This window comes from Brachyhypopomus gauderio, chromosome 5 (assembly GCF_052324685.1).
Source record: "Brachyhypopomus gauderio isolate BG-103 chromosome 5, BGAUD_0.2, whole genome shotgun sequence".
Classification (NCBI taxonomy): domain Eukaryota; kingdom Metazoa; phylum Chordata; class Actinopteri; order Gymnotiformes; family Hypopomidae; genus Brachyhypopomus; species Brachyhypopomus gauderio.
Window position 1 is genome coordinate 12,895,097 of NC_135215.1, and position 25,898 is coordinate 12,920,994.

The 25,898-nt window shown below is 41.8% G+C and overlaps 2 protein-coding genes and 1 long non-coding RNA gene across 9 annotated transcripts; 1 reads left to right on the top strand and 2 right to left on the bottom strand.

Moving 5' to 3' along the window:
- Nucleotides 1–4,415: 4,415 nt before the first annotated feature.
- On the bottom strand, nucleotides 4,416–12,292 carry hrh2a (histamine receptor H2a). Of its 6 annotated transcripts, none has more exons than XM_077005802.1 (5): nucleotides 11,909–12,292; nucleotides 11,575–11,662; nucleotides 5,732–7,305; nucleotides 5,396–5,499; nucleotides 4,416–5,309 (listed from the first exon to the last, which is right to left on the bottom strand). In XM_077005802.1, exons 3-4 carry the CDS (start codon nucleotides 6,856–6,858, stop codon nucleotides 5,493–5,495), a joined length of 1,134 nt encoding a protein of 377 aa, XP_076861917.1. In that variant the 5' UTR covers nucleotides 6,859–7,305; nucleotides 11,575–11,662; nucleotides 11,909–12,292; the 3' UTR covers nucleotides 4,416–5,309; nucleotides 5,396–5,492. The 6 variants fall into 6 exon arrangements, with proteins under 6 accessions (XP_076861917.1, XP_076861919.1, XP_076861922.1 ...); XM_077005804.1 differs by having other exon boundaries at nucleotides 5,732–7,308; XM_077005807.1 differs by lacking the exons at nucleotides 11,575–11,662; nucleotides 11,909–12,292 and adding an exon at nucleotides 11,341–11,547.
- LOC143514518 (uncharacterized) lies at nucleotides 6,689–25,006 on the top strand. Of its 2 annotated transcripts, none has more exons than XR_013130891.1 (4): nucleotides 6,689–6,805; nucleotides 19,662–19,866; nucleotides 20,747–23,761; nucleotides 24,410–25,006. It is a non-coding gene; the product is annotated as an uncharacterized LOC143514518 (long non-coding RNA). The 2 variants fall into 2 exon arrangements; XR_013130890.1 differs by having other exon boundaries at nucleotides 24,413–25,006.
- On the bottom strand, nucleotides 13,985–19,072 carry LOC143513729 (uncharacterized). Its single transcript, XM_077004465.1, has 2 exons — nucleotides 18,255–19,072; nucleotides 13,985–14,842 (listed from the first exon to the last, which is right to left on the bottom strand). Exon 2 carries the CDS (start codon nucleotides 14,756–14,758, stop codon nucleotides 13,985–13,987), a length of 774 nt encoding a protein of 257 aa, XP_076860580.1. The 5' UTR covers nucleotides 14,759–14,842; nucleotides 18,255–19,072.
- Nucleotides 25,007–25,898: the final 892 nt, after the last annotated feature.

The following is a 25,898-nucleotide window of genomic DNA, read 5'->3' on the forward strand; positions in this document are numbered from 1 at the left end:
AAATGTACAAATTCCCAGTAATGCTTTCAGAATGTAGACTTTAACAACATTGTAGTGTAACATTACAGCATAATGCCTTAGTAGGAAAAGGGTTAATTCCATATATTAATTTAAATATTCAACCACAAGATTGTTTTCTTTCTGTTTATGAAAACTAACTGGCACTGAGATTGAGTTATTGTTTAATATATTGTGGTTGTCTATTACTATTTGCATTTTAGGGACATCTTAATCAATTCAACCCTGCTTCTCAGCAGAAGATGTCTGAACTAATTGCACTTAATCACTTACTAATTGCTATTGGCTATAATATACTGCTCATTAATTATGCAAATTAACACGATGTGGCATGCAATGTTTTAATTTTCATATGGTAGACCCTACCGTCATGTCTAAATATGTGAGAGTGGATTTTTTCATGTTTATGCTTCTTACTTTGTATTTGTTGGTATGTGCAAGTGTGTGTGAGTGTGTGTGTGTGTGTGTCTGTGTGTGAGAGAGAGAGTGAGAGAGAGAGCATAGCACAGTAGTTCACTCTTTACCTAATATGTGTAATTGGAGGTTTAGGCACACCTTCCACCGCACACATAGTGGATAAAACCATGAGCAGCAATCGATCCTTTTTAATTGCTGAGAAATGCATTAAAATAATAAAGGGGCCTGTGCGTTGGTGAGTGATGAATAGGGTGTGTTGTCTCCCTCGTATCACCAGCTCTCACTGAGATATTGCCACTGCTGTGGGCTCACACACGTTCACTGTGATTCAATAACACGAATAGTGCGTTAAATTCCTTTGGGGGGGGGGGGGGGGGGTTGCTGGTCTTTGGATGCAATCACCTCTATTGCACCTGGACTTCATTTTTGCAGCTGATCTTTGGAACCAAGTCCTCTTTGTCTTTGTGGATTACAGACATTACAGCGTCTGGATTCTCAGGACTGCAATGGTGTCCAGGACACATTTGTGTATTTGTTTCTTCTCCGCTGATCCCAACAGTGTGCATATGTTGCCATTGTTCTATTTGTTTAGACACTATTTGTTTTTAATGATTAGTGGTTTGAATAGATGGATGTTGAAATTTAATTTGCCATTAACTTATTTGTTTTGACATTACTTACCTCAACAATTGCTCAAACAATTATTGTAATAATTTACAATTAAAGAGGCATTAATCTCTAATTATGGTGCTAATGATTTAGACAATTAAAGTGATGAAGAACAACAGCATGCAATCATATTATTATTTTGCACTTCCCAGGATTCCACCATTTTCTACTAATTTGGCTAATCAGTGTTAATTGATTACCACATGGGTTAATTACTCTAAATTAATCCCATGGGGTTAGAGTTGTGCTCTTTATACAGTTGTAGGAATTCAACTTTCTCCAGCCAGCCATCCATATCTCCACCCAGTCATCTACCTACAAACCAACCATCCATATATCCACCCAGTCATCCACCTACAAACCCAGCCATCCATATCTCCACCCAGTCATCCACCTACAAACTCAGCCATCCATATCTCCACCCAGTCACCTACAAACCCAGCCATCTATATCTCCACCCAGTCATCCACCTACAAACCCAGCCATCCATATCTCCACCCAGTCATCCACCTACAAACTCAGCCATCCATATCTCCACCCAGTCACCTACAAACCCAGCCATCCATATCTCCACCCAGTCATCCACCTACAAACCCAGCCATCCATATATCCACCCAGTCATCCACCTACAAACCCAGCCATCCATATCTCCACCCAGTCACCTACAAACCCAGCCATCCATATCTCCACCCAGTCATCTACCTACAAACCAACCATCCATATATCCACCCAGTCATCCACCTACAAACCCAGCCATCCATATCTCCACCCAGTCATCCACCTACAAACTCAGCCATCCATATCTCCACCCAGTCACCTACAAACCCAGCCATCTATATCTCCACCCAGTCATCCACCTACAAACCCAGCCATCCATATCTCCACCCAGTCATCCACCTACAAACTCAGCCATCCATATCTCCACCCAGTCACCTACAAACCCAGCCATCCATATCTCCACCCAGTCATCCACCTACAAACCCAGCCATCCATATATCCACCCAGTCATCCACCTACAAACCCAGCCATCCATATCTCCACCCAGTCACCTACAAACCCAGCCATCCATATCTCCACCCAGTCATCTACCTACAAACCCAACCATCCATATATCCACCCAGTCATCCACCTACAAACCCAGCCATCCATATCTCCACCCAGTCACCTACAAACCCAGCCATCTATATCTCCACCCAGTCATCCACCTACAAACCCAGCCATCCATATCTCCACCCAGTCATCTACCTTCAAACCCAGCCATCCATATCTCCACCCAGTCATCCACCTACAAACCCAGCCATCCATATCTCCACCCAGTCATCCACCTACAAACCCAGCCATCCATATATCCACCCAGTCATCCACCTACAAACCCAGCCATCCATATCTCCACCCAGTCACCTACAAACCCAGCCATCCATATCTCCACCCAGTCATCTACCTACAAACCAACCATCCATATATCCACCCAGTCATCCACCTACAAACCCAGCCATCCATATCTCCACCCAGTCACCTACAAACCCAGCCATCTATATCTCCACCCAGTCATCCACCTACAAACCCAGCCATCCATATCTCCACCCAGTCATCTACCTACAAACCCAGCCATCCATATCTCCACCCAGTCATCTACCTATAAACCCAGCCATCCATATCTCCACCCAGTCATCTACCTACAAACCCAGCCATCCATATCTCCACCCAGTCATCTACCTACAAACCCAGCCATCCATATCTCCACCCAGTCATCTACCTACAAACCCAGCCATCCATATCTCCACCCAGTCATCTACCTACAAACCCAGCCATCCATATCTCCACCCAGTCATCTACCTATAAACCCAGCCATCCATATCTCCACCCAGTCATCTACCTATAAACCCAGCCATTCATATCTCCACCCAGTCATCTACCTATAAACCCAGCCATTCATATCTCCACCCAGTCATCTACCTACAAACGCAGCCATTCATATCTCCACCCAGTCATCTACCTACAAACCCAGCCATTCATATCTCCACACAGTCATCTACCTATAAACCCAGCCATCTAAATCTACATCCAGTCATCCATCTGCACGCAGTCAAAATATAGGGAGTATATTCTTAACAGAAAACATTAGCAAACATTCAACATATCTTGTTATGAAATGTCATATAGGCATTTGTATGCATTCCATGTTGTTTTTATATCTTATATCTTTTTCATATGTATTTGTTGCCCTGCATAATTTATGCATCACCTACATGTCTGCACGTCTACATGTCTGTCTTAAAATACCTCAGAGGTTATTCTTTGCAAGGCCATTTTGATATCTACCACACAGGGAAAACAACAGTATTGTGAAGCCATAAACATGGCTTTACTTTATGAACTGGGAAGAGCTATATACCAGACGGGAAACCTCTGCTCTCTGGTAGCCCTCAAGAGGGCTGGCGTACAGGTCTTCTTTCCTGCCTATGTCCCAACTGAGTCCTGGTGGAGCATTGCCCCCATCTGTCTGTAATTGCCCCTCTCTCCCTCTCCACTGAACCCCCCCTCCCTGAGCTGTTCCTTACTGTCCTCTCAATCACTCTCACCTTTGCTTCTCTTATGGTCAACAACTCCTGGGGCCAAGAGTCTAGTGACTTTGTGTATGTGTGTGCATGCTTGTGCAAACAAATGTGTGTGTGTGTGTGTGTGCCTGTATGTGTGTGTGCACGCGTCTGCATTCAACACATTTATTTCTTGATATTTTGATGACAAATGTTGATGATGGATAGCTTTTGGAAAGCCCATGAAATATCTGTATTATTGAAGAATGCCTTTGTGTGTGTGTGTGTGTGTGTGTGTGTGTGTGTTAGTGTGTGTGTGTTAGTGTGCTAGTCTTTGATAATTTGATGGTAAAGAGGCAGTGATGAATGGTTTTAATGTACTGTGGGTCATCAAACTTCAAACTCACAGCAAGAGAGAGAGAGAGAGAGAGAGAGAGAGAGAGAGAGAGAGAGAGAGAGAGAGAGAGAGAGAGGAGTCAGGGTGTGTGGGAGGTGGCAGGGAATGGGGTGGGAAAGAGATGTCAAAGCCCTACTGAAAGCACCTGAAAGCCCAGACAGACTGGAATAAATACCCACAGAGCCATGTCACGTTCCAGTAGAAGTTGTACTTTAATTGACTGCGTGTTTCTGCCATGATACAGGCCATACATTCAGACTAATATGATTTATTAGTATTGCATTAAAATCTTTATATCTACCTTGCATGGGAAAAAACTAAAAAGATGTTTTACCTAGTTATGTCAAGAGCTTTCATAAATTAGCCAGTGTTCATGACCTCTGTAACATAATTCCTTTTTTTTTTTATTAAAAAAGGTCATGTGCATATACAAAGCAACTTATCAAGAACACAGCACAAATGCCACAGATGCTACTGAACATAAGCTCAGGTTGATTACGGGTTGCAGAGTTTGCTCTTTCAGTACGCCACTAGTCCTTCCTCATGTGTTAATTTGCTAGGATGTGAAATCTAACCTTGTAGAGCACATATGTACAGTATGCCTCTATGTACAGTATCAGTCAAAGGTTTGGACACACCTGTCGGTTTTTATGTGAACGTCTGAATGACTGATTTGTTTGTGTTTTTATCTGCATATGTGAGAACGTCTTCAGGACTGATATAGAAGCGTCCCAGGTGTCTACCACATGAAGCTGGATCAGAGAACACCAAGAGCATGCAAAGCTACCAAAGAATAACCAGGTTACTTTGAAGAATCTAAAATCTAAGATAGTCAATATTTTCTAATAACAGCATAATCACATATTATCACATAAAGTAATTTTCCTGAGATTGTATTTCTGATTCTGACATATTGTGTTATTTCATTGGTTTGATACATGTTTTTATGTAGAAAACAGTAAAAATCAATAAAAGTGTCCAAACGTATGACTGGTATGGTTTATGTATGAATTTATGTATATTCTGTAGCCCCTGGACTGACCTCCAGAGGGCGCAGTAGGACAAATTCCATGTGCCCTCTGTTTAACTCTCTGGGTTCTATATCACTGTAGCCTGCAAGAACCAGGGTGTATTTCATTTCACTTGTCACCCAGTGGTTTCCTTTTGTGTGTGAGTGGTAGTGTCCCAAACCCTCTCCATTTCTTCCCATCTGAGCCAGAGAACTTCCAGGTCTTCATCAGCTCAGTAGACTATGACTCAATTGACACCCTCTATCAAAGATAACATAAAAACAAATTAATGTCAGCCTGATCACTTTGAATCAGCTATTATCTATTAAATTAGCGGTCTCTGTTACCTTCTGTTGCAGAAGGTCTTGTGCTAAGAGATGTGGCCAAGCTTGGATCAGGGGTGATTTAAGGAGACAGAAAGAGCACCAAGCCTGTTCCTACATTTTATGAACTGAGAGAGAGAGAGAGAGAGAGAGAGAGAGAGAGAGAGAGAGAGAGAGAGTTGTGAGTTGTGAGGGGCAATACCTCTACACCATTAAACTGAAGATTTATTCCTTGCTGAATGTAACATGCTGAAAACTACTCTCAAAAATATAATTTGTCATGCTCTCAAATCCATTATTCGGTGGGTTTTAATTGGGTGCATTTGTATTGTCACAGATTGCAGTGCAATAGTCCAGTACCTGTTGTGGCCATTGGACAACACAGTAACTGTGGCGACAGTTGTCCCAGTGTTAAGGGCCTTCCTCCTTCCGTTCATGTCTTGTAGCATCACACACGTCCTGGGCATAAGCTCCAATCGGCCATCCATATCTGCCCCGTCGACAGAGGCGTGTCCATACATTAAGCCCACCTCCACCGCTGCAGGTGGTGTCCCTGACGGCGTTTTAACACCCCTCGCTCCACAAAGCAGCCTGGCGTAAGCGGACCGAAAGTCCCTATTCAGTGCTGCATACAGGAAAGGGTTTAACGCCGAGTTCGCATAGCCCAGCCACAACACCACCGAGTACGCTGTCTTTGGAATATTCTCCTCCTTTCGTATCCCCATTATTGTAAAAAAAGTGAAATATGGAAACCAGCAGATCACGAAGGCACCGAGCACGACGGCTAGAGTCACGGTGGCTTTGTGCTCGCGCAGAGCTATCACCGTCACCGCTGGCAGCGACGACGAAAAGGAGCCTCGGTACGTGGTGATAATGCGCTTTGCTTGCGCCCGTGCAATGCGAAATATTCGGTAGTAGGTCCAACACATGGCCACTAGGGGGAGGTAGAATGTGGTGAGGGCATCGACTAGCACATACGTGGGGCTTAGCTCAAAGCGACAGGCTCTGACTGGGTCATCGTCTCCATGATTCTGGACTGTTTGGTCCAATGTATTCCAGCCCAGGTGAATTGGAATGAATGACACTCCCACAGAAACTAGCCAGATGGCAGTTAGTGAGATGGCGACGCGCCAAGGTGAAACTAGTGTTGAGTAGCGCAAAGGGGCGGTGACCGCAAAATAGCGGTCCACACTAATGGCCAGAAGGTTAAGAATGGAGGCGGTGCTTAACATGACGTCCAGTGAGATGTAAATGTTGCAGAAGTGCGCCCCTAGTGGCCAATCTTCTGTAACCTCATAAAGGGTGGAAAACGGTAAAACTAGGATGCCCAGCAGCAGGTCGGTAACTGCAAGTGACACGATGAAGCAGTTTGTGACACTTCTCAGACGTCTGGTGGCACAGACGGCCAGACACACCAGTACATTTCCAAACACCGTGAGTACGATGAAGAGACTCAGAGTCATACCCAGCCCGACTTTATACAACATTCTAACACTATGTGTATGTATGTGTGTGTGTGTGTGTGTGGATGAGAGAGGAAGAGAAAGAGAGAACGTGTGAGTCTGTGAGTCTATTCTAATGTGAGTGGTCGATCGGTTTTAGATGCATGTTTGTTCCATTAAACATAACAGCTGGTGCACACCAAGAGCTCATTCAAAGTAATGACGCAGTGCCATATACAGCTCGCGCGTGTGAGTTATGCAGATATTCAGTTGGTACAGACAGTATGTTAAGGGTAATCCATCCCATATAGCTTTTGGTTTGAGTTACTTTGTAAAAATAAACGAGAATGCATTATTTGTCTTTTCACGGACGAGTCCAGGATCTGAGAATTCATATTTGCCATCAGTGGATTTAGGTCCATCATGCAGATTGGACTCTGCTGCCCTCTTCTGGTAATTGCTGGTCAATGCACCCAACTTTTCAGGTCGTTTCTGCTGATAATAAAAGAGAACAGATTTTGTGTCATTAGTTAGTCATACCAGGTCTGATGTAAGTCAGTTTGTAAGAACAAATAACACGTAAGTTCTGTATTTGTGAAAGGGCAGAAGTTTACTTCCATTTGATTATACAGATGGTACGTGCAAAGGTGGAAAATGGAGAAATATTGTACCCTGGTAGCTGATAAACTGAAAGTGTGTATTTGTGTGTATAGGAGAGAAAGAGGAACATTTCATTACAGTGTGTGAAAGGTCAGGTCACTAAGGTTGTTTGAACTCAGTCTAGATAATTTAATGGAAGTTTGGCTACAGAACTGAAGTGTTAAAGCCTGATAGTGTTGGCCTAATCACTCTGTTAGTCTCCAACACCCATTACAAGCAGTGATAGAGAGTGAACAAGAAGCAGAGTATTTGTAGAGTGTGTGTTGTGGGGGCATATGTGAAACACAGAAAAAAATACAGTGGTCACCTTTGCCAGCGCGAAATCACAGAGACGATATAAGCATCAAAGACCAGGCACACAGGTCTCACATCCACACATTGCTTTTAATCTATTCACTGTTCAAAGCTCTCTTTACCCACCCCCCGCCTTTCTTTCACACACACGCGCACACACACACACACAAACACAAACCGACCACAGACTTCACCATTTCACTGTCTATCACAATGGAATGTCTTTAATATCCTTAAATAATTATTTCATTCTGTCAAGATGGGAATGAATCTGTCACACACACACACACACACACACACACACACACACACACACACACACACACACACACACACACACACACGGCTTTGGTTTGTACCCAGTAAGCCCTTTGCTATATCTGGGCAGCCCCCTATCCTCTTCTCCCCTATATAGAACTTTTCCCAAACCCTGTGAGCATTGGATAGTGAAGGAAGGGAGAGTGCGGGAGAAGGAGAGAGAGGGGTGGCAGAGTGAGATTTTGTGACAGATTATTTCTGTGTTTGTCATTTACGATTATGTGCTTTCCTAAGAGGCACTTTTGAAGCATGTATTCACAGGAGCACGATTAAGATGCACAATCCGATGTTTGATCAGCCTCGTCAGACACAACAGCCTGTGCCCTGTGCTCTCTTACACCTGCGTTGACTGTGCTACTCAGCACAGTCACCTTCCACAATCAGCTGCAGGATCTAAATGCACTCAGCATCCCCTCAGCAACTCCCTCCAGGAGAAGGCACACGCACCCTCGCTGACATTCGGTCATTCTCCCGCTGTGGGGGTACGGGAATAGGAGTGGTGCTCATGGCTTTGCTTAAGTTTGAGCTGAGAGTTTTTTCTAAGCTAAAACAGCTTGAGAATTCCTCCTTTCTCATGGGGGTAGTGGGGAGGGGACTGGAGAGGTGACATCATTGCCAGGGGGCTGCAGAGAGCCTGCACGCTTGGCCCCACCCACTGCAGTGCTTCAATTCTCTCGGGGTGTCAGCAGCTGAGGGGTTTTTTTAATGTTTGGAAATATATCTTGGTGCTATGGGAATCACTGTAATAAATGATTCACAAGGGATATGAGAATTAAAATGCTCTTTAAAGAAATACTTTGGGGAATAAGAACATCGATTATTCACTTCTACAGTAACAAGGCAAATGTATTGAAGCTTATCACCACATATTAGCAACATGCCTGCAGATGTTAGTCTCATGAGCACACAAAACACACATGTGCTGAGCTACTACATTTGAGAGAGAGCAGTTTCTGTTTTTCTGTTTCTACCTGTTTTTCCCAGACCTAAAAACCCAAGTGCTCGGTCTCCTTGAACGTTTCTCCCTTGGGTCATGATAAATCCACGTGCTCTAAAAATCTTTGAACTTCAGCCAGTTACTGCAGTATTTCATCATCTCTGATCCACATACTCGATGCCCCAAACATGTCCACTTCTCTTGCTGTAGTGATTGGTGATATGAATTAATCTGTGACCTGTGTCACCAATCAGTGCTGGATTTGGGAGAGCACTACGTGGTTTTGGAAGAGAGAGTGTGTATTTGAGCAGTGTCATAATCACACTCAAAATGTTCAAAAACTGCCTGGCATTATAATTTGGCTTTATAGATCACAGGCAGTCCAGATGCACATTTGCTTCCTATCTGATCTAAATATGATCTAAACAGAAATCTAAACATATCTGACCACATGCATCACAGTTCCATGCACATTAGTTCACAAGCTAGCAGGTTGGCTTGGCATACAAATTACATCAATGTAAAAAATGGGCTTGTAAAACAAATCTAATTTCAACTTGCTGTCCACATGAAAGAGATGTCAGACCATCAGATATCTCTACCATCTTTTTTTTAATATAAATCTGAACATTTAAATTGATTATCTGAAATCAGATTTGTACAATGATTATTCATTTCAGTAAATGACAGCAGGCCAGATGTCTGTGTGAAAAGCCCGATTCGTTTCCTACCAGTAGTTGGATTGGGTAGATTACCTGGGTAGATAAACTGGGTAGATGTTCGTCTTTTGATGTAAGCTTGGCTTCAAGACCTTAAAGTGCTCGGGCTAAAAATGTCAAGAAAAATGCAAGACGAGGGGAAAAACTCCATATCAGGTACAGGAGTAGGTGCAATCAAGATCTGCCACTCTGAGCTGTATTACTGTAGCACTTTCATGAATGTGGCCCAAGGAGATCTGGTGGGCGGAGAAGAAACTCCACACAGGCAACAGACTACGGTGATCAGCACCACTCTTCACCTGATTGCAGATCATTTAGGTGGGTAATATTACTGCAGTGTTCATCGGTATGTCAAACCCTGACACCAGTGACTAATACCACACTGTAGTGCAACAACAGACACGCAACTGCTCGCAATGAGGGTGACAAAACAACGTGGAAAGAAAGCTGACATCATGGCACTTGGCAACAGTAGCAGCAGGTAAAACGTGCTGTCTGGAAACAGAAAAATAAAGCACCTGCCTCTAGAGGTGATTAGCTACAAATGGGTCATGCCGCTATTATCTGTGTAGTATCTTTCCTGTGTGTGCAGGAGTGGCAGGCTGAGGTGTGTGCAAAGCTGTCCGGGTCGGCATGACTTCAGCTCCTAGGCAGGTGGTGCCGGCTGCATTCATCCCCAGAAATCTGATGGCTCAGTGGTCCTGACTTTCAGACTGATGTGTGCAATCTTACTGCTGACCTAGTTATTGTAGTTATGTATATCCATCTCTACAGCTGCAGTTAGGATCGTTGTGCCAGTCACTTGGACCCTCGTGTGCTTTTGTGGCTGTTTTTGTGGCCACATGCTTCTGAGTAACAGCATCTTCTGTGGTCAGTGAACACACGTATGACCATGCAATGATACGGAGATGAGACATATTAAGCAATTATGCATATCCTTCACACAAACACACACACACACACACACAGCGACTACATTACATTACATTCTTTATTTTCTCTTTCTGCTCTTTCGTGCTGTCAGACAAGCAAACTTTACCTACTTAAAAAATTTGCCTTGAAATGGATTAACTTACTATTCAGAGTTTCTCACTTCATGCAAGCAGACACATTCAGAATAGCAACCTACATTTTCCCATTTCCAAGTTTGCACACACACTCACATGCGCGCGTGCACACGCACTGACAGGCACATTGGTTCAGTTGACTAAAAGAGGAACAATAATGTTTCATACCTCTCATTTGTCTCTCCATTTTTACTGTGTCTTAAATTACAGTTATTCCTTTCAACTGAGCACTTTGAGACAATGTTAAAAATAGCCAAACGTAAAATAGCCAAACGTGCACAACACACACATACAGACACAACAAATCCAGCAAACCCTTACTCAAGAAATCCAGTGAGGTTGAAATTTCTCCAGAGTGAGTTGCTAGCTCTGATTAATCTGATTAACAGTTGGCTTTGCTATAGAGATTCAGCTCCTGGAGGCAAATTGCATTTTTCTCGATTTCTGTTATTTAAGATTACTTTGAATATTGTATCCAACCGTACTAAAAGAGACGTGTGTTGCTCCCTGTTCTGCAGCACCATGGACTTACCCAAAGCTGACCTCCACTTTCATGACCTGTTCTCTTCCCTTCTCTCACTCTCCCCTTGTCTCTCTCTCACTCTCTTAGCACACGCCGTCTTTCCACCAATCACATGGCTGAATGGCTTCCTTTCAAGTAGGTGTGTATGTCTTTTACTGCATGTGTGTGTGTGTGTGTATGTATGTGTGTGTGTGTGTGTGTGTGTGTGTGTGTGTGTGTGTGTGAGAGAGAGAGAGAGTTTACCAGAACAGCTATCTGCCCTCAATTAGGTGTCCCCACCACCGTGCACCTACTTCTCAGTGTGCTTCCAGCTCACACTGGCTTGTTTACCCTAGCAATAGAAAGATCGTTACTTGAAAAATAACACATTGACTATCTGATGACCCATAACAATAAAAAATGTAAAGCAATCTGATTATACATTTACAGTCATACATAAATAAACATAGATGGATGGATGGATAGATGGATGGATAGATAGACACACAGACACACAGACAGACAGACAGACAGATACACACACACACACACACACACACACACACATACATACATACATACATACATACATACATACCACTTTAAAACAGAATGTCCTATAATGTCCTGGTCTGTAGTGCAGATGGGAAACCTTACATGGACACACACACGTACAGTCCACTGTTCACACAGAGAGAGCCCCTCCTACTTTTCTCCTTGCAGCACTGGCCTCATGTTCTGCTGCTATCACTGATGTTTATCACTGTCAAACACACTCTCAAGCTCTTGGGTCACTTTGTGCTTGCAAAAATGAACGTGTGTGGTTAGAAATGCGTCAGCATAGAAATATAATGATAAACAATGATACAATGTCTGGAAACCTGAGTTTCCTGAAATGCTAGTTGTTATATATTACTTTAGGTGGTATTTTGGTTAGGCAGAGCACTTTTACTGGAACAGTTTAAAGGCAAATTTATGATCTTATTCAGAAAGGGGAAATGTAAACAAACATGCACATAGCCTGTATCTACATTCTGTGACTCAGGACACATCTAGAAGCTCTAGTCAGATTGTCTGTTTTAGAGCCTTGTTATCTGAATCAGAATCATAACATACAGACTGATAATTCTATGACAACAAATATAAAATAAAACTAGATCAATAGAATAAAAATAGAATAAAATTATTCAAAAGTTAACGTACTCTACAATTAACAGAATTACAAAAATGTGTATATAGTAGGGGTGGGACGCGATTAAAAAAATTAATCCAATTAATTGGAAGCTTTGTAATTAATTAATCGAAATTAATGAAAAATATAATCTTGTTTATTTTTCCACCAGTCTACTACACAGACCAATAGAGGAGTCCAGAAAACGGAGCAAACACTGTTTTCAGAACACTGGAAATTCTGACCAAAAATGTTTAATTTTGGGAGTTTTGCTCAGGATATTAGAAGAATAAAAAGAACTGAAGCAAATCAGAAGATGTTTTAAGACCATTTTAGATGGTAGACGTTTTCTTTAATTACACAGGCCTCTGCCACTGCCATAAAGTCCTGTACACAGACATCTCCATAGTGCCTAGAAGTGGTCTTCTGCATAATCAAAGCAAATGACTGGATCTTCCATTCATCATCTATAATATGAGCTGTCACACCAAGATAATTCTTGTTGCTAACAGAGGTCCAGTGACTAACGGGGGGTGGGGGGGGGGGGGTGTTGTTGCATGATGTGTACTGACAGTCATGTTGTCTACATTCTGATTAAGAACAGGGCTGCCCTCACTTTAGCCTAAATTCCAACACTTTTCAAACCTGGAACACAAAGCAACAATGTTCATTCCCCTGTTTTTGAGGGGTTTTTCTTTATACTACCACATATCGTTTCTGACAACACTGCAAAGAATGTGACGCAGTATAAAATGCCTCCGCCGCTCGCGCGAGGTGTGCGGAGTTGCGCGCTACGGTCACTCGCTAAAGTTTAATCAGTCTTAATGGTCCAATGAAGGTAATTTAAAAACCAGGACATTTCCTCACTTAAAAAAAAACCCGGGACAGGATGTGAAATACAAACGTTTGGTCACCCTATCGTACTAGGAATACATTTAGCAGCTAAGTTGTCATTACTGACCTGCGCGTTAGCCCCAACATGTTTTGCGTTGAGGTGGTAATGAAGTGTGGAATTGCTCCTGTGATAAGCGAACTCCTTCCTGCATAAAGTGCAAATAACACTATTTGCGTTTGTACTTCCATTTGGATGTTTCTTATATTTAAATTTCCCATACACCAGCGTAGCCTCTTCAGTCATCTCTGTCATGCTCATCTTATTGTGCGTCCATATAATCTGTATGTCTGGAACTCGTGCACTGAGAAACATTCCACGGTGCAAAAGTGTCTCATGCGTTAAATGTGTTACAATGCGTAAATTTTTTGTTTGTTATTTTCTCTGTAATTAATTAATCGAAATTAACGCATTAAAGTCCCAGCCCTAGTATAGAGTGCAAAATTTTCAGTGAAAAGTGATACAGTGGTAATGTGCAAATTAGTGCATTGCTCAGTGTGATTCTCAGTGCAGGCGTACGGAGGTAAAAAAAAAAATATATATATATATATATATATATATATATATATATATATATATATATATATATATATATATATATATATATATGGTTATATAGTGTTCGTGGAGGGAGGTGGAAACTTATGGCAGGAGGTTCTGGACCGTAGCCTCCTGCCTGACGGGAGAGGGTCAAAAAGCCCGTGTGCAGGGTGAGAGGTGTCAGCTGTGATCCGGCCTGCACGCCCCAATGTCCTGGAGGTGTACAGGTCCTGGAGTGATGGAAGATTGCAGCCAATCACCTTCTCAGCAGAGTGCACAATGCGCTGTAGTCTCTGTCTGTCCCTGGTGGTGGCTCCAGTGTACCACACAGTGATGGAGGAGGTGAGAACGGACTCGATGATGGCAGTATGGAACTGCACCAAGGTCTTTTCTGGCAAGTTGAATTTTTTTAGCTGCCGCAGGAAGTACATCCTCTGCTGGGCCTTTTTAGTGACAGAGGTGATTGTGGGCTCCCACTTGAGGTCCTGGGTGATGGTCCCCAGGAAGCGAAAAGAGTCCACTGTGGTGATGGGGGTGTCGGACACCATGATGGAGGGGAGAGGAGCTGTGTGCTTCCTAAAGTCCACAATAATCTCCACTGTCTTCTGGGCATTCAGCACCAGGTTATTGTGGCTGCACCAGGCCACCAGATGTTCAACCTCCCTCCTGTAGGCAGACTCGTCCCCGTCTGAGATGAGTCCGATGGGAGTGGTGTCATCTGCAAACTTGATAAGCTTGACAGACTGGTGGTCAGATGTGCAGCAGTTTGTGTACAGGGAGAAGAGCAGAGGAGAAAGAACAGCTCTGGGGAGTGCCGGTGCTGATAGTTTGGAAGTCCGAGACATTCCTCCCCAGTCTTACGTGCTGCCTCCTGTCCGTCAGGAAGTCAGTAATCCATTTGTAGAGGGAATTAAACCTCTGATCACAACCTGCAATCACACATCAACATTTCCTTGAAATGCCATTGAATAAAATGTTTAGCAATTAAATATGATGGTGTTTTATTGTGAAATTAACAGTGTAATTATATATAGTTTTGTATGAAAGAAAGTTTGGCCATTAAAGAAACATTAAAGAAAAAGTCTTACTCTTAATTGGGATAGTTAATTGGGTTACAATATCTACAATCCCTCATCATTGTCCCCTTCCCCCACAACTGATCGGTGCAATGAATTTCTTAATTTCTTTAATCAGAAAGTGTCCCTTATTTATCAGGATTTGTTGAAGCACCAGTCACACAATTCCTCTGTCTCCTCTTCCTCCTTGACTACTACCCTGCCCCCGCCTCAGTCTCTCTCCTCCTTTTCATTAGTTAACTCTGATCTTATAGCCAGACATCTCACCAGCGCCAAGTCAACCACCTCAATCCTGGATCCTGTCCCTACATTTCTGCTCAAACAGGGCGTTTCTTCACTTGCTCCCTCTATCTGTCATATAGTTAATCTCTCTCTCACCTCTGGACACATTCCTGTAGAGTTAAAAACATCTGCCATAACCCCAGTTATCAAAAAACAGAATTTGGACACTACAATTTTAAGCAATTATAGACCGATATCAAACCTCCCATTTCTATCAAAAATTCTAGAACGTGTTGTTGCCTCCCAGTTACTCCAGTTGATGTCTTCTAATGATCTCTTCGAGATCTTTCAGTCTGGTTTCCGTGCTCAGCATAGCACAGAGACATCACTCATTTACGTACTTAATGATCTTCTTCTTTCTTCTGACAAAGGCTACGCATCCATTCTTCTACTCCTTGATCTTACTGCTGCCTTTGACACTGTTAATCATACAGCTCTGCTCTCATGGCTTGGTGATTTAGGTCTCTCTGGTACAGTCATCTCCTGGTTCACTTCCTATTTATCAAACAGATGTCAATTCGTTCGACTGGGTAACTGCAAATCAGACCTATCCCCTCTTTCTCACGGTGTCCCCCAGGGCTCTGTACTTGGTCCACTGCTATTTACCATCTATATTCTGCCTCTTAGTAACTTGATACGCCAATATGGGTTAAACTTTCATTTCTACGCTGATGACACCCAGCTTTATATTAGTTTTAAACCATCTGGCCCCTTCCCACCTCCATCCATTACCAAGTGTATCAGAGAACTCAACCTATGGTTGCGCTCCAACTTCTTCCAATTAAATGCTCATAAGACCGAGTATCTTGTCATCGGTACTAAATCTGTGGTCCAGTCCCTTGCCAATACATCCCTCTCTGTTGATGATACTCAAATTGACTCATCACCTACAGCCCGTAACCTCGGAGTCTTGTTTGATCCATTTCTGTCGTTTGAACCACATATACGCTCACTTAGTAAATCTGCCTTTTTACAACTTCGCAATATCTCCCGCTTCTGCCCACATCTTTCTCCAAAATCTGCTGAGATCCTGGTGCATGCACTCATTACCTCAAAGTTAGATTACTGTAACTCTCTCCTCTATGGGCTTCCCTCTAAATCCCTTCGACCCCTTCAGTCTTTTCAGAATGCTGCTGCTCGTGTTTTATCTCAAACCAGAAAATACGAGCATATAACACCAGTATTAGAACGTCTCCACTGGCTCCCTGTACACCTGCGTATCCAGTATAAACTCCTAGTGCTTACATTTAAAACACTCGCTGGTGCGGCACCCTTATATCTGGCCAACCTCCTCCACCATTATGTCCCACCACGTAGACTGCGTTCCTTTGACACCGGTCTCCTTGTTGTTCCTAGGTATAAGTTAAGCACTATGGGGGGTCGATCATTCAGTGTGGCTGCCCCAACACTTTGGAACTCTCTCCCGCCATCACTCCGTCTCTCTTCATCTCTCAATTCATTCAAAACACAGCTAAAAACTCACCTGTTTTCTCAATATTTTCACCTAAACTCTTCATCCTAGCCCGGCTTCAATTTATTTAATCTGTTTGTATTGGTGTTGCCTGTTTTGTATTTTTTTTGTATTGTTTGTTAGTTTGCGTATTTTGGTTTTTGCATCTGGAAAGCGTCCTTGAGCATCTTGAAAGGCGCTATACAAATGGAACTTATTATTATTATTATTATTATTATTATTATTACAAAACTGGCATGCTTTGGCAACAGGATGGCGTGTCCGCGCTCCTCATCCTGTCTCTCCTCCTCCTAGCACTGGGCACCTTTCCAGACTCAGAGAGGGCAACCTTGGCCTGGGAATGGTGGTGGTTCCAATCCTTACACGTCTTGGTAATTGTTCATATAACACTATCTTCAATATTTTAATGATCAAAAAGATCCTGAAAATAAATGCATGCTTCTTAAAATAATAAACAATGACACAGTATGATGCTTCAGCTTGATGGTTAAGAGTAATGGAACAGAGCTGGCTCCAGATAGTAATGAAACAACTGGCTCCAGATAGTAATGAAACAACTGGCTCCAGATAGTAATGAAACAGCTGGCTCCAGATAGTAATGAAACAGCTGGCTCCAGATAGTAATGAAACAACTGGCTCCAGATAGTAATGAAACAACTGGCTCCAGATAGTAATGAAACAACTGGCTCCAGATAGTAATGAAACGGAGCTGGCTCCAGATAGTAATGAAACGGAGCTGGCTCCAGATAGTAATGAAACGGAGCTGGCTCCAGATAGTAATGGAACGGAGCTGGCTCCAGATAGTAATGGAACGGAGCTGGCTCCAGATAGTAATGGAACGGAGCTGGCTCCAGATAGTAATGGAACGGAGCTGGCTCCAGATAGTAATGGAACGGAGCTGGCTCCAGATAGTAATGGAACGGAGCTTGCTCCAGATAGTAATGGAACGGAGCTTGCTCCAGATAGTAATGGAACGGAGCTTGCTCCAGATAGTAATGGAACGGAGCTTGCTCCAGATAGTAATGGAACGGAGCTGGCTCCAGATAGTAATGGAACGGAGCTGGCTCCAGATAGTAATGAAACGGAGCTGGCTCCAGATAGTAATGAAACGGAGCTGGCTCCAGATAGCAGATTGCTTAAATATTCATTTAAAAAATCAAGTTTCCGAGTGCACACTGATATTTCAGAATTACTCAATATTGATACCAGCCATGAAAAATTTACTTATCTTGCATATACATTACTCACAAAAGTTAGGGATATTTGACTTTTGGGTGGAATTTCACGATGAAAATAAAATGCACTCTAACCTTTACAGGTGAACTTAATGTGACCTTCTCTAAACCTTTGAAGGCACATGCCCAAATGTTCAATGTTTCAGTACATTTTGCACAACTTGCTGAACTCTAACAAGGAGGTTAACAGTAAAGGTCAGTGCTCCTCATCATGCTGTTCACATTTTGACATCATGAGACCAAGATGATACCTAACGATTGATCAACAGTACCTTACCATTGTGCGGCTTCAAACAGGATGTTCTCAGATGGAAGTGGCCACTGAGGTTAGAGTGTTGGACATCAGTAGGTTGCAACAGAGATACAGAGAAAATGGAAGAGTCAGAAAGAAGTGGACGTCCTTTGGGCACATCCCAGACTGACGACCGCTTCATTGTGAACAGTGCCCTGTGGAACCAGATGATGAATGCCACACAACTCTGAAATTATCAACAAAACAAATCAAACAAATAAGCTGTAATAACATGGGTGTTATTGTCAGCCAGTAACTAAATGGTGCTCATTACATTCAACATATGAGAAAAGCTGTCAAAAACATAAAAAGTAATCATAATAATGTAATGGTTTACTGATGAATGGATTGATTTAAATCATGCTACATGCTACTGAACCAGTATCTCTTTAGGGAGCTCTTGCCATGGTATCTGGAAGTGATGCAACAGTTCCACTACTGAAAAGTGGAACTTGTACTGAAAAGTGGAACTGCATCATGGGGACGATGGTTATGGCTAATGGTGTTGAGGGTGACACAAACGCTGCAGATGGATAAGCTCAGGTTGAAGTGACTGTAGTACAAAATTGACTAATCTTGAATTAAAAAATCTTGAATGATATGATGCACTGTTGAATATGTAATGTATTTGAAAATTTACTAGATCTGGTCTGGTGTGACTGGTGAACTGGGTGGGGTGTGGGGGTTTCTACTGTTGACCTGTGGTGACTTGTTAGGCTGTTGCTGTGGTGACCGAGTGTGTGTGTTGGGTGTGTATATGGCCGGCCAATGATGGCGTGCGAGAAGGCGGGACATAAATAGAAAGGTCCAATCAATGTGAAACCCCAAATGAGTGGCCAATCAAATATCAGTTGGCAATTTAGAAATCCCATCAAGACGATTTTTGTAGGTCCCAAAAAGAGGACATGTCCGGGGAAAAGAGGACATATTCCCCCTAAACTATAGCAGTAATGACACTGAACATCTTCTGTATCTCTAATTTTGCCATGTTTGTCAAATACACAAACACAAAAAGAATTTGGCCAACAACACACTGTGCATCCGTGGAACTGATATCTAGTGATCATATAAACTGATAATGGCCACATGTCAGTCAGCTCATCAATGTGTAGGTACTGCGAGCTTCTGCTTCTTCCCCACTGAGATCATGTGGTAGTGTGGAAGAAACTGCTGATTATACTCTCAGAAAATTAAGTGCACAATTCTCTTCCACTACAATTAGAATAAGTTCACCAAAATGGGCTTCCTCCTCTGAGTCATCATGCCTATGGCTATAATCAAACCCATTTCTTGATACTTCGTTATCTCTCAAGCATCAGCGTGAGCTTCCTGTAGCCCATGTGAGCCTTGGGAGCTGCTGAGAGGGTTTCCTTTTTGTGTGTGTTCTTCCAGAGTCATGCAGTGTCCTGCTCTGACATGGGGGACTCCACACAGTCTCTTGTCCCAGGTCCATCCTGCCATATCTCCTGCCCGTCAACCATCCAGTTCCTGTTCCTGGTGCTGTGGACACCACCCATGTGGTTCCTGTTCCTGCTCTTGTGGATGCCGTCCGAGTTCCTGGTCCTGTGGTTATCTGACGGCACCCCACCACATGTCTGTGAGTCCAGTGATGATGCCCTCCTACAAGCCCTGTTATCTTTGTCAGTTAAATTCAATTCAACTCAGTTTTTATAAGCACATTTAAAATAGCCAAAGCTAACCAAAAGTGCTGTACAGCAGAGAAAATATTAAGGCATAATTTAAAATAAAACAGATAAAAAATAAATAAAACAGATAGAATAAATAAAAAATACAGTAGCTGCTAGTAAATAAAATATTTATAATAAATAAAATATAAACCATAAAACCACATTTTACGTGAAATGAAGCTAATGGGAATGATGGGTCTTGAGGCCAGATTTAAACTGTTCAGCGGAGGACATGGATCTGATTTCATATGGTAGGGAGTTCCCAGAGTTGGAGCAGAAGATGCACGGTCACGGTTTAAACAAGAGAGAGATTTTTAACAGCAGTGAGTTAGAGGACCAGAGTGACCTGTGGCTTTCAAATCAGCCACCAACTTTGAAAACACTTAGGTATAGAATTATAGAATATATCTATTTTTAACAGAGTGCAGGATTATATACAATTAGAACATGGAACATTTTATCATAAGGCTGTCTTAATCATGTCAATCGATGAAAACATTATTCTTTTTGAGGTCTACCTCTTGAAAGCAGTATATTCCAACATGCCAAAAACCCAATCCGTATATTACAAAAACCCTTGATTGGTGAGTGTAGAGATCTGAAAAATCTTTGATTCTATATTTTGACTGACCTGAAGAATCTGAGGATACATATTGAGGTATGGTGAAGTGTGCCTGTGTGAAACTTGGTGTAGATGGGACGGTGCACTAAGATTATATCTTTGATCTTTGAACACTGACCGTAAGACATAATCTCATGCAGATCCTTAAATGTTTTACATCATTTCAGCGTACAGTGCACAGCCACTGGACAAAAAATGGGGAACAAAGACACAGGGCCAGAAACAGAAACACAAGAACCAGGAACAGAAGACACAACAGAGGAAACAGAACCACAAGAGGCAGGAACAGCCACAAGGCCAGAAAAAAACCACGAACAAAAGATATCGGAACAGACAGAGCAGAAACAGGTGCAGAAGTGGACACAGGACCAGAATCAACTGAACACAAAACAGACAGGACAAAAGACTGAAGATGGCAAACAGGACAACTGGAAGGACTATGGAGTGAGATGACTTTAATATGTGAGCGCAAAGATAAGGTTAAATGAAGCAAGTCAGACACACTGAGCACGCTGCTCTCACTGTCACTGTTTTTGCTCGGTTTTCTTGATTTTGTGTGCTCAGTCTGTCTGACTTGCTCGATTTAACCTTATCCTTGTGCTCTCATATTAAAGACAGTAATCTCACTCCATAAAGGACAAGAAGAAACGACAAAAAATGCAGACAAACAACGCGGACCAACAAGAGGCACAACAGGAACACGATGGAAACAAGAATGCAAAATAGACTCTATCCAAAATAGAGTATGGGACGTGAACAAACATGGCCTCACCCATGCTGGAGACAGGGTCGGACATCATGGCCGGCAGGACAGCCACTTCTATCAAACACCGGAAGACCATGGAAGAACACACAGAAACAGTACCGTCTTGGTGGTTCCCACCATGCCTGCTCCCCTCCAAACAAGGTACGGGGAGCTCACACTGTTTTGGTTTCAGGTAGTTGTGTCAGTAGTGAGCACAACTACAGTCACCAAAGACCCTGAAAAGGAAAAATGAGGCTGCAGTGGAGGCAGTGGCGAAGTACAAAGAGAGGTTGAAAATGCAGTGCCAAAAGTCTAGACGGCTCAGGAAAAGAATCTTTACTTTAAAGGAGGTTGCAAGAGAACTCAAGAAGAAGCTACTAATATCAACTCGGTGTGCCTCTCTGCTTGAGTCAATTGGTGATGTTCCAAAACATATATTTCACAAGATACAACAGGGACAAAAATTGGCTAAATACTCTGAAGAACTGAAGCAGTTTGCAACCACATTGCATTTTTACTCCCCAAAAGCCTATGAGTATGTGCGTGAGAATTTCAGCAATGCACTCCCACACAGCCATACCATACACACTTGGTACAGCAGCATCTCAGCTGATCCTGGATTTACTGCAGCCTCTTTCACTGCCCTGAAGAGTCATGTTGAGGCAAACAGAGAGAATGCATAGAAACAATCTGAGCTGTAATGATGGATGAAATGTACAGTCATAAAATTACTGATTTTGGGGGAGACCAGTTCCATGGCTATGTTGACATTGGTGGAAGTGAAATTGACAACACACTTGCTACTGAAGCCTTGGTCATAATGAATGAATCATGGAAAATCCCAATTGGGTACTTCCTCATTAATAGCATGGATGGATCTGAGAAGGCTAATGTCATTAGGGAGAGCCTTAGCAGGCTTCATGCCATTGGGGTTCAAGTTGTCTCACTGAATTGTGATGCACCATCGAACAACTTGTCAATGATAAGACAACTTGGTACTGATCTCAATATCAAAGACATGAAGCCTTATTTCTTGCATCCTGAGGACCCGTCACAGAGGGTGCATGTGCTTTTGGATGCATGTCACATGCTGAAGCTTCTTTGTAATGCATTTGCTTCTGCTAAGATATTTGAGACAGAAGATGGAAAGAAAATTAAGTGGGAGTACATTGAATCTCTCAACAACCTTCAGGAGAAAGAAGGCCTGCGGCTTGGCAACAAATTAAAAATGGTCCACATCCAGTGGAGAAAACTAAAAATGAAAGTGCATCTGGCAGCTCAGTTATTTAGTAGCAGTGTAGCAGACGCAATAGAATTTTGTGAGAAAGGCTTGAAGTTGAAGGTAGTAGTGCAACTGAATCGATTCTGAATCGGAAAATCGATTTTTTCAACACAGGCCTAGTACTGATTGTAGTCCATTGCAGATGTCTATTTAAAACACACCTAAATGGAGCAGGACTTGAAAAAAGATGTCTGTACATGTAATTTCCTCCTGCGAAACTTGTATATCCCTGCAAGTCTTGTGATTCTGAAAATGTTTAATAGTTCCACTTTACCTCAGGATTTTCAACATTAAACTGTTACTGTTTATTTTTTTACTTTAATTGGAAGTTTTTCCAAATGGAAGTAATTTTCAAAATTACTGTTGAATCCATCAAAAACCTATTAACGTTGCTTTTTACATTACACAAAATATATCTGTTCAAATATGTTTCTTTTCTTTTTTCAATGTTATTACACTTTACATGTCATGCAATATATATGTCTGTGGGTCTTGCTATATCTGTTAATATATGTGTGTGTGGCATTGGATTGTCAGAGGTGGGGACAGTGAGTAGTTGCGAACCACCTCTGATGTGTGTTGAAGTATGTATTGTCTTGTGCCTCATTCTTGGCCTGTACCTTGACGTGAGTGGGCTTTGAACTAAGCCAGGCCAGTTATTGCAGAACTGATAAGTGTTAAGGTTTGTTACAAATAACAGTAACATCAAAAGTGATGGGAAGAGGAGCACCAACAGATTAATTGCATGCTGGACATGTCTATCAGCTTAAGAAGAAAAAGAAAAAAGATTATAAGCAAGTTTAAAATGCACATGTAGAAATACAAATTAACACTGAAAATAAAATAAGACTCAAGTCAGTGAAAGCAAGACTACTAACTTTGATGTATCGTATCCAACTTCTAGTATGATTTGTATCTAATTATTTGACAATTTTAGTAATGATAAAAGTGTAGTATGCAACTGTCAGGCCTGCCTCCCTCCTGTCGGTCATGTCTTCCGTTTGTCTTTTATTTTGAAATTCCTCATTGTGTCTGACTTCACTCCCCTGCCTTGTTTTCTGCCCCTCGTTATTGCTTTCTGCTGTGTCTTGTTGAGTCCCTTGGTTGGTTAGTGTATTTAAGTCTTGTGTTTAGTCTCTTGTGTTGTTGGTTATTGTAAGTACTTCTTGCTCGTATACCTGTTGGATTCTTGGTGTTCTCTGTTTGTATATTTAGCCTGTTTGTACTCTCTGTTCTTTGATGTTCTCTTTCAGTTGTACTTCAGATTGTGGTTTTTCTAGTTATATGCTTGTTAATGCCTTTCTTTTTCTATAGTCATGTTCCCCCAGTTATGTTAGTGTTTGGTTCCAATGTTAGGTGTTGTTTGATGATTCTTGGTGTATGTTTTTTGTGTGCTTTGTGTATATGTATCATTAAACCTTTGTTCAGTCCGCATCTGCGTTCAGCCCTCTGTCCTAGTTGTCACAGCAACAATTAATGAAAGTAATTAAAATGAATCATCATAAACAAGTAATTAAGAGGATAAGAAACTAATGAATAATAAATAAAAAAAATAGTATAATAAAAACACCCCAATTTGAAATTTACAATAAATAGCTAGACATTTGTCTGAATTAAGGCATTCAAACAGTAAGCAAATGCATTTAAAAATATATCAGTTCCCATAGGGGTCAGATGAACGCCATCATTTAAAAAGAGTCCAAGACTGTCGAATAAAATGTGAGGATGATGTACTACACACCTCATCTAGTATCCCCTCAGCGTTCACACATTTTCTTGTTTTGTTCATTTTCCTTGGATTAGCAGATCTCCACTGGCATCGCTGGGTGATGTCAGACAGGACGATCTTCATCTGAGGGAACCGCTGGTGGACATCATGCAGGTGGATGAGCAGGATATCTGGGGCATTTCTTCCTCTAAGGGACTGGTGGAAAAAAGGAATGAGGGACCGCCACTGCATTCCACCGCTGTCAAACCAGCGAACCTGAGCATTCAGGCCAAGATGGATGCCAACGGTCCTCCTCGCTCTCTCTTACCCGCGACGGATATAGCTGTCCCCCAGAATCCAAATTGTGGGACATCTAACTGTAGATGTTAGACCTGTAGATTGTGTGTTAACGGGCTGCCCAATGGAGGATGGGTTCCCTTTTGAGTCTTAGTCCTCTCAAGGTTTCTTCCTATTCCCCACCATCTAGGGAGTTTTTCCTTGCCACTGTCGCCTTTGGCTTGCTCATTAGGGATTTGGACCCATAGTATTGTTAACCTTGTAAATCCTGTAAAGCGCTTTGTGTTGTGAAAAGCGCTATACAAATATATTTGATTTGATTTGATTTGTAGATAAACATATTGCATTACAGTTTTGTGTTTCTGAAAACAATTTTCTGTATAACTAATTTAACAAGACTACAAATTGTACCATTCTTTCAAGATTTACTGAAATAAAGGAAGTTATTTTGAGTTGTCTTGCTTTTAAATTGTGTTTAACCAATAGCCTACATTAAATCTGTCCATTTACCAGGCTAGCTAGCTAGTTTAGAATGATTCCTCCTTCCAGGGTTAAGAGCTCAAATCCCGCGGATGTGGAAAACAACAAATAACCAACACCAATACTAATACTTCATATCATAGTTAATAGCATTCGCTATTGGCAGGAAATGCACAAATAACCGAAAACTGAAGGATGACTTCTTTCTGTCATTACCTTACATTACATTACATTGTCATAACTTAGTTCACTGCCATTCCACTTCAATAAGTTAACATTTGCTATGTTAGCTATCTAAATTTTTACGAGCTAAACTTACATAACTAGCTAGGCAGAGGTGGGTAGAGTATTAAACAATTTTACTCAAGTAAAAGTACAGTTACTTGAACCAAATGTTACTCAAGTAAAAGTATGCATCCCAATTTACTTGAGTAAAAGTAAAAAAGTGCTTTGATTAAAAGCTACTCAAGTATTGAGTAAATGCATGAGTACTGTCTCGTGTCAGTAAATTACATCATGGGAAATTGAATTACGGGAAACTATGACTTTTAATGATAACAAATATTATTTATTATAAATAAATATATATATATATATATATATATATATATATATATATATATATATATATATATAAATTATTTATTATAAATAATGTGTTTTTGTTTGTTCCTAATTATTAGACCTGTGTAACTTTAATGTGTTCCACAAAGGCACTAACTGAGACTGTCAGCCAATACGTGTAGCTACAACTTGACACCAACTGAAACTATTTGTAGCAGACTTAATAATCATATATTGCTAGTG

What these genes read in the sequence shown, in the direction of transcription:
- hrh2a (XM_077005802.1), bottom strand. Translation starts at nt 6,858, where the DNA reads ATGTTGTATAAAGTCGGGCTGGGTATGACTCTGAGTCTCTTCATCGTA.
- LOC143513729 (XM_077004465.1), bottom strand. Translation starts at nt 14,758, where the DNA reads ATGTCTCGGACTTCCAAACTATCAGCACCGGCACTCCCCAGAGCTGTT.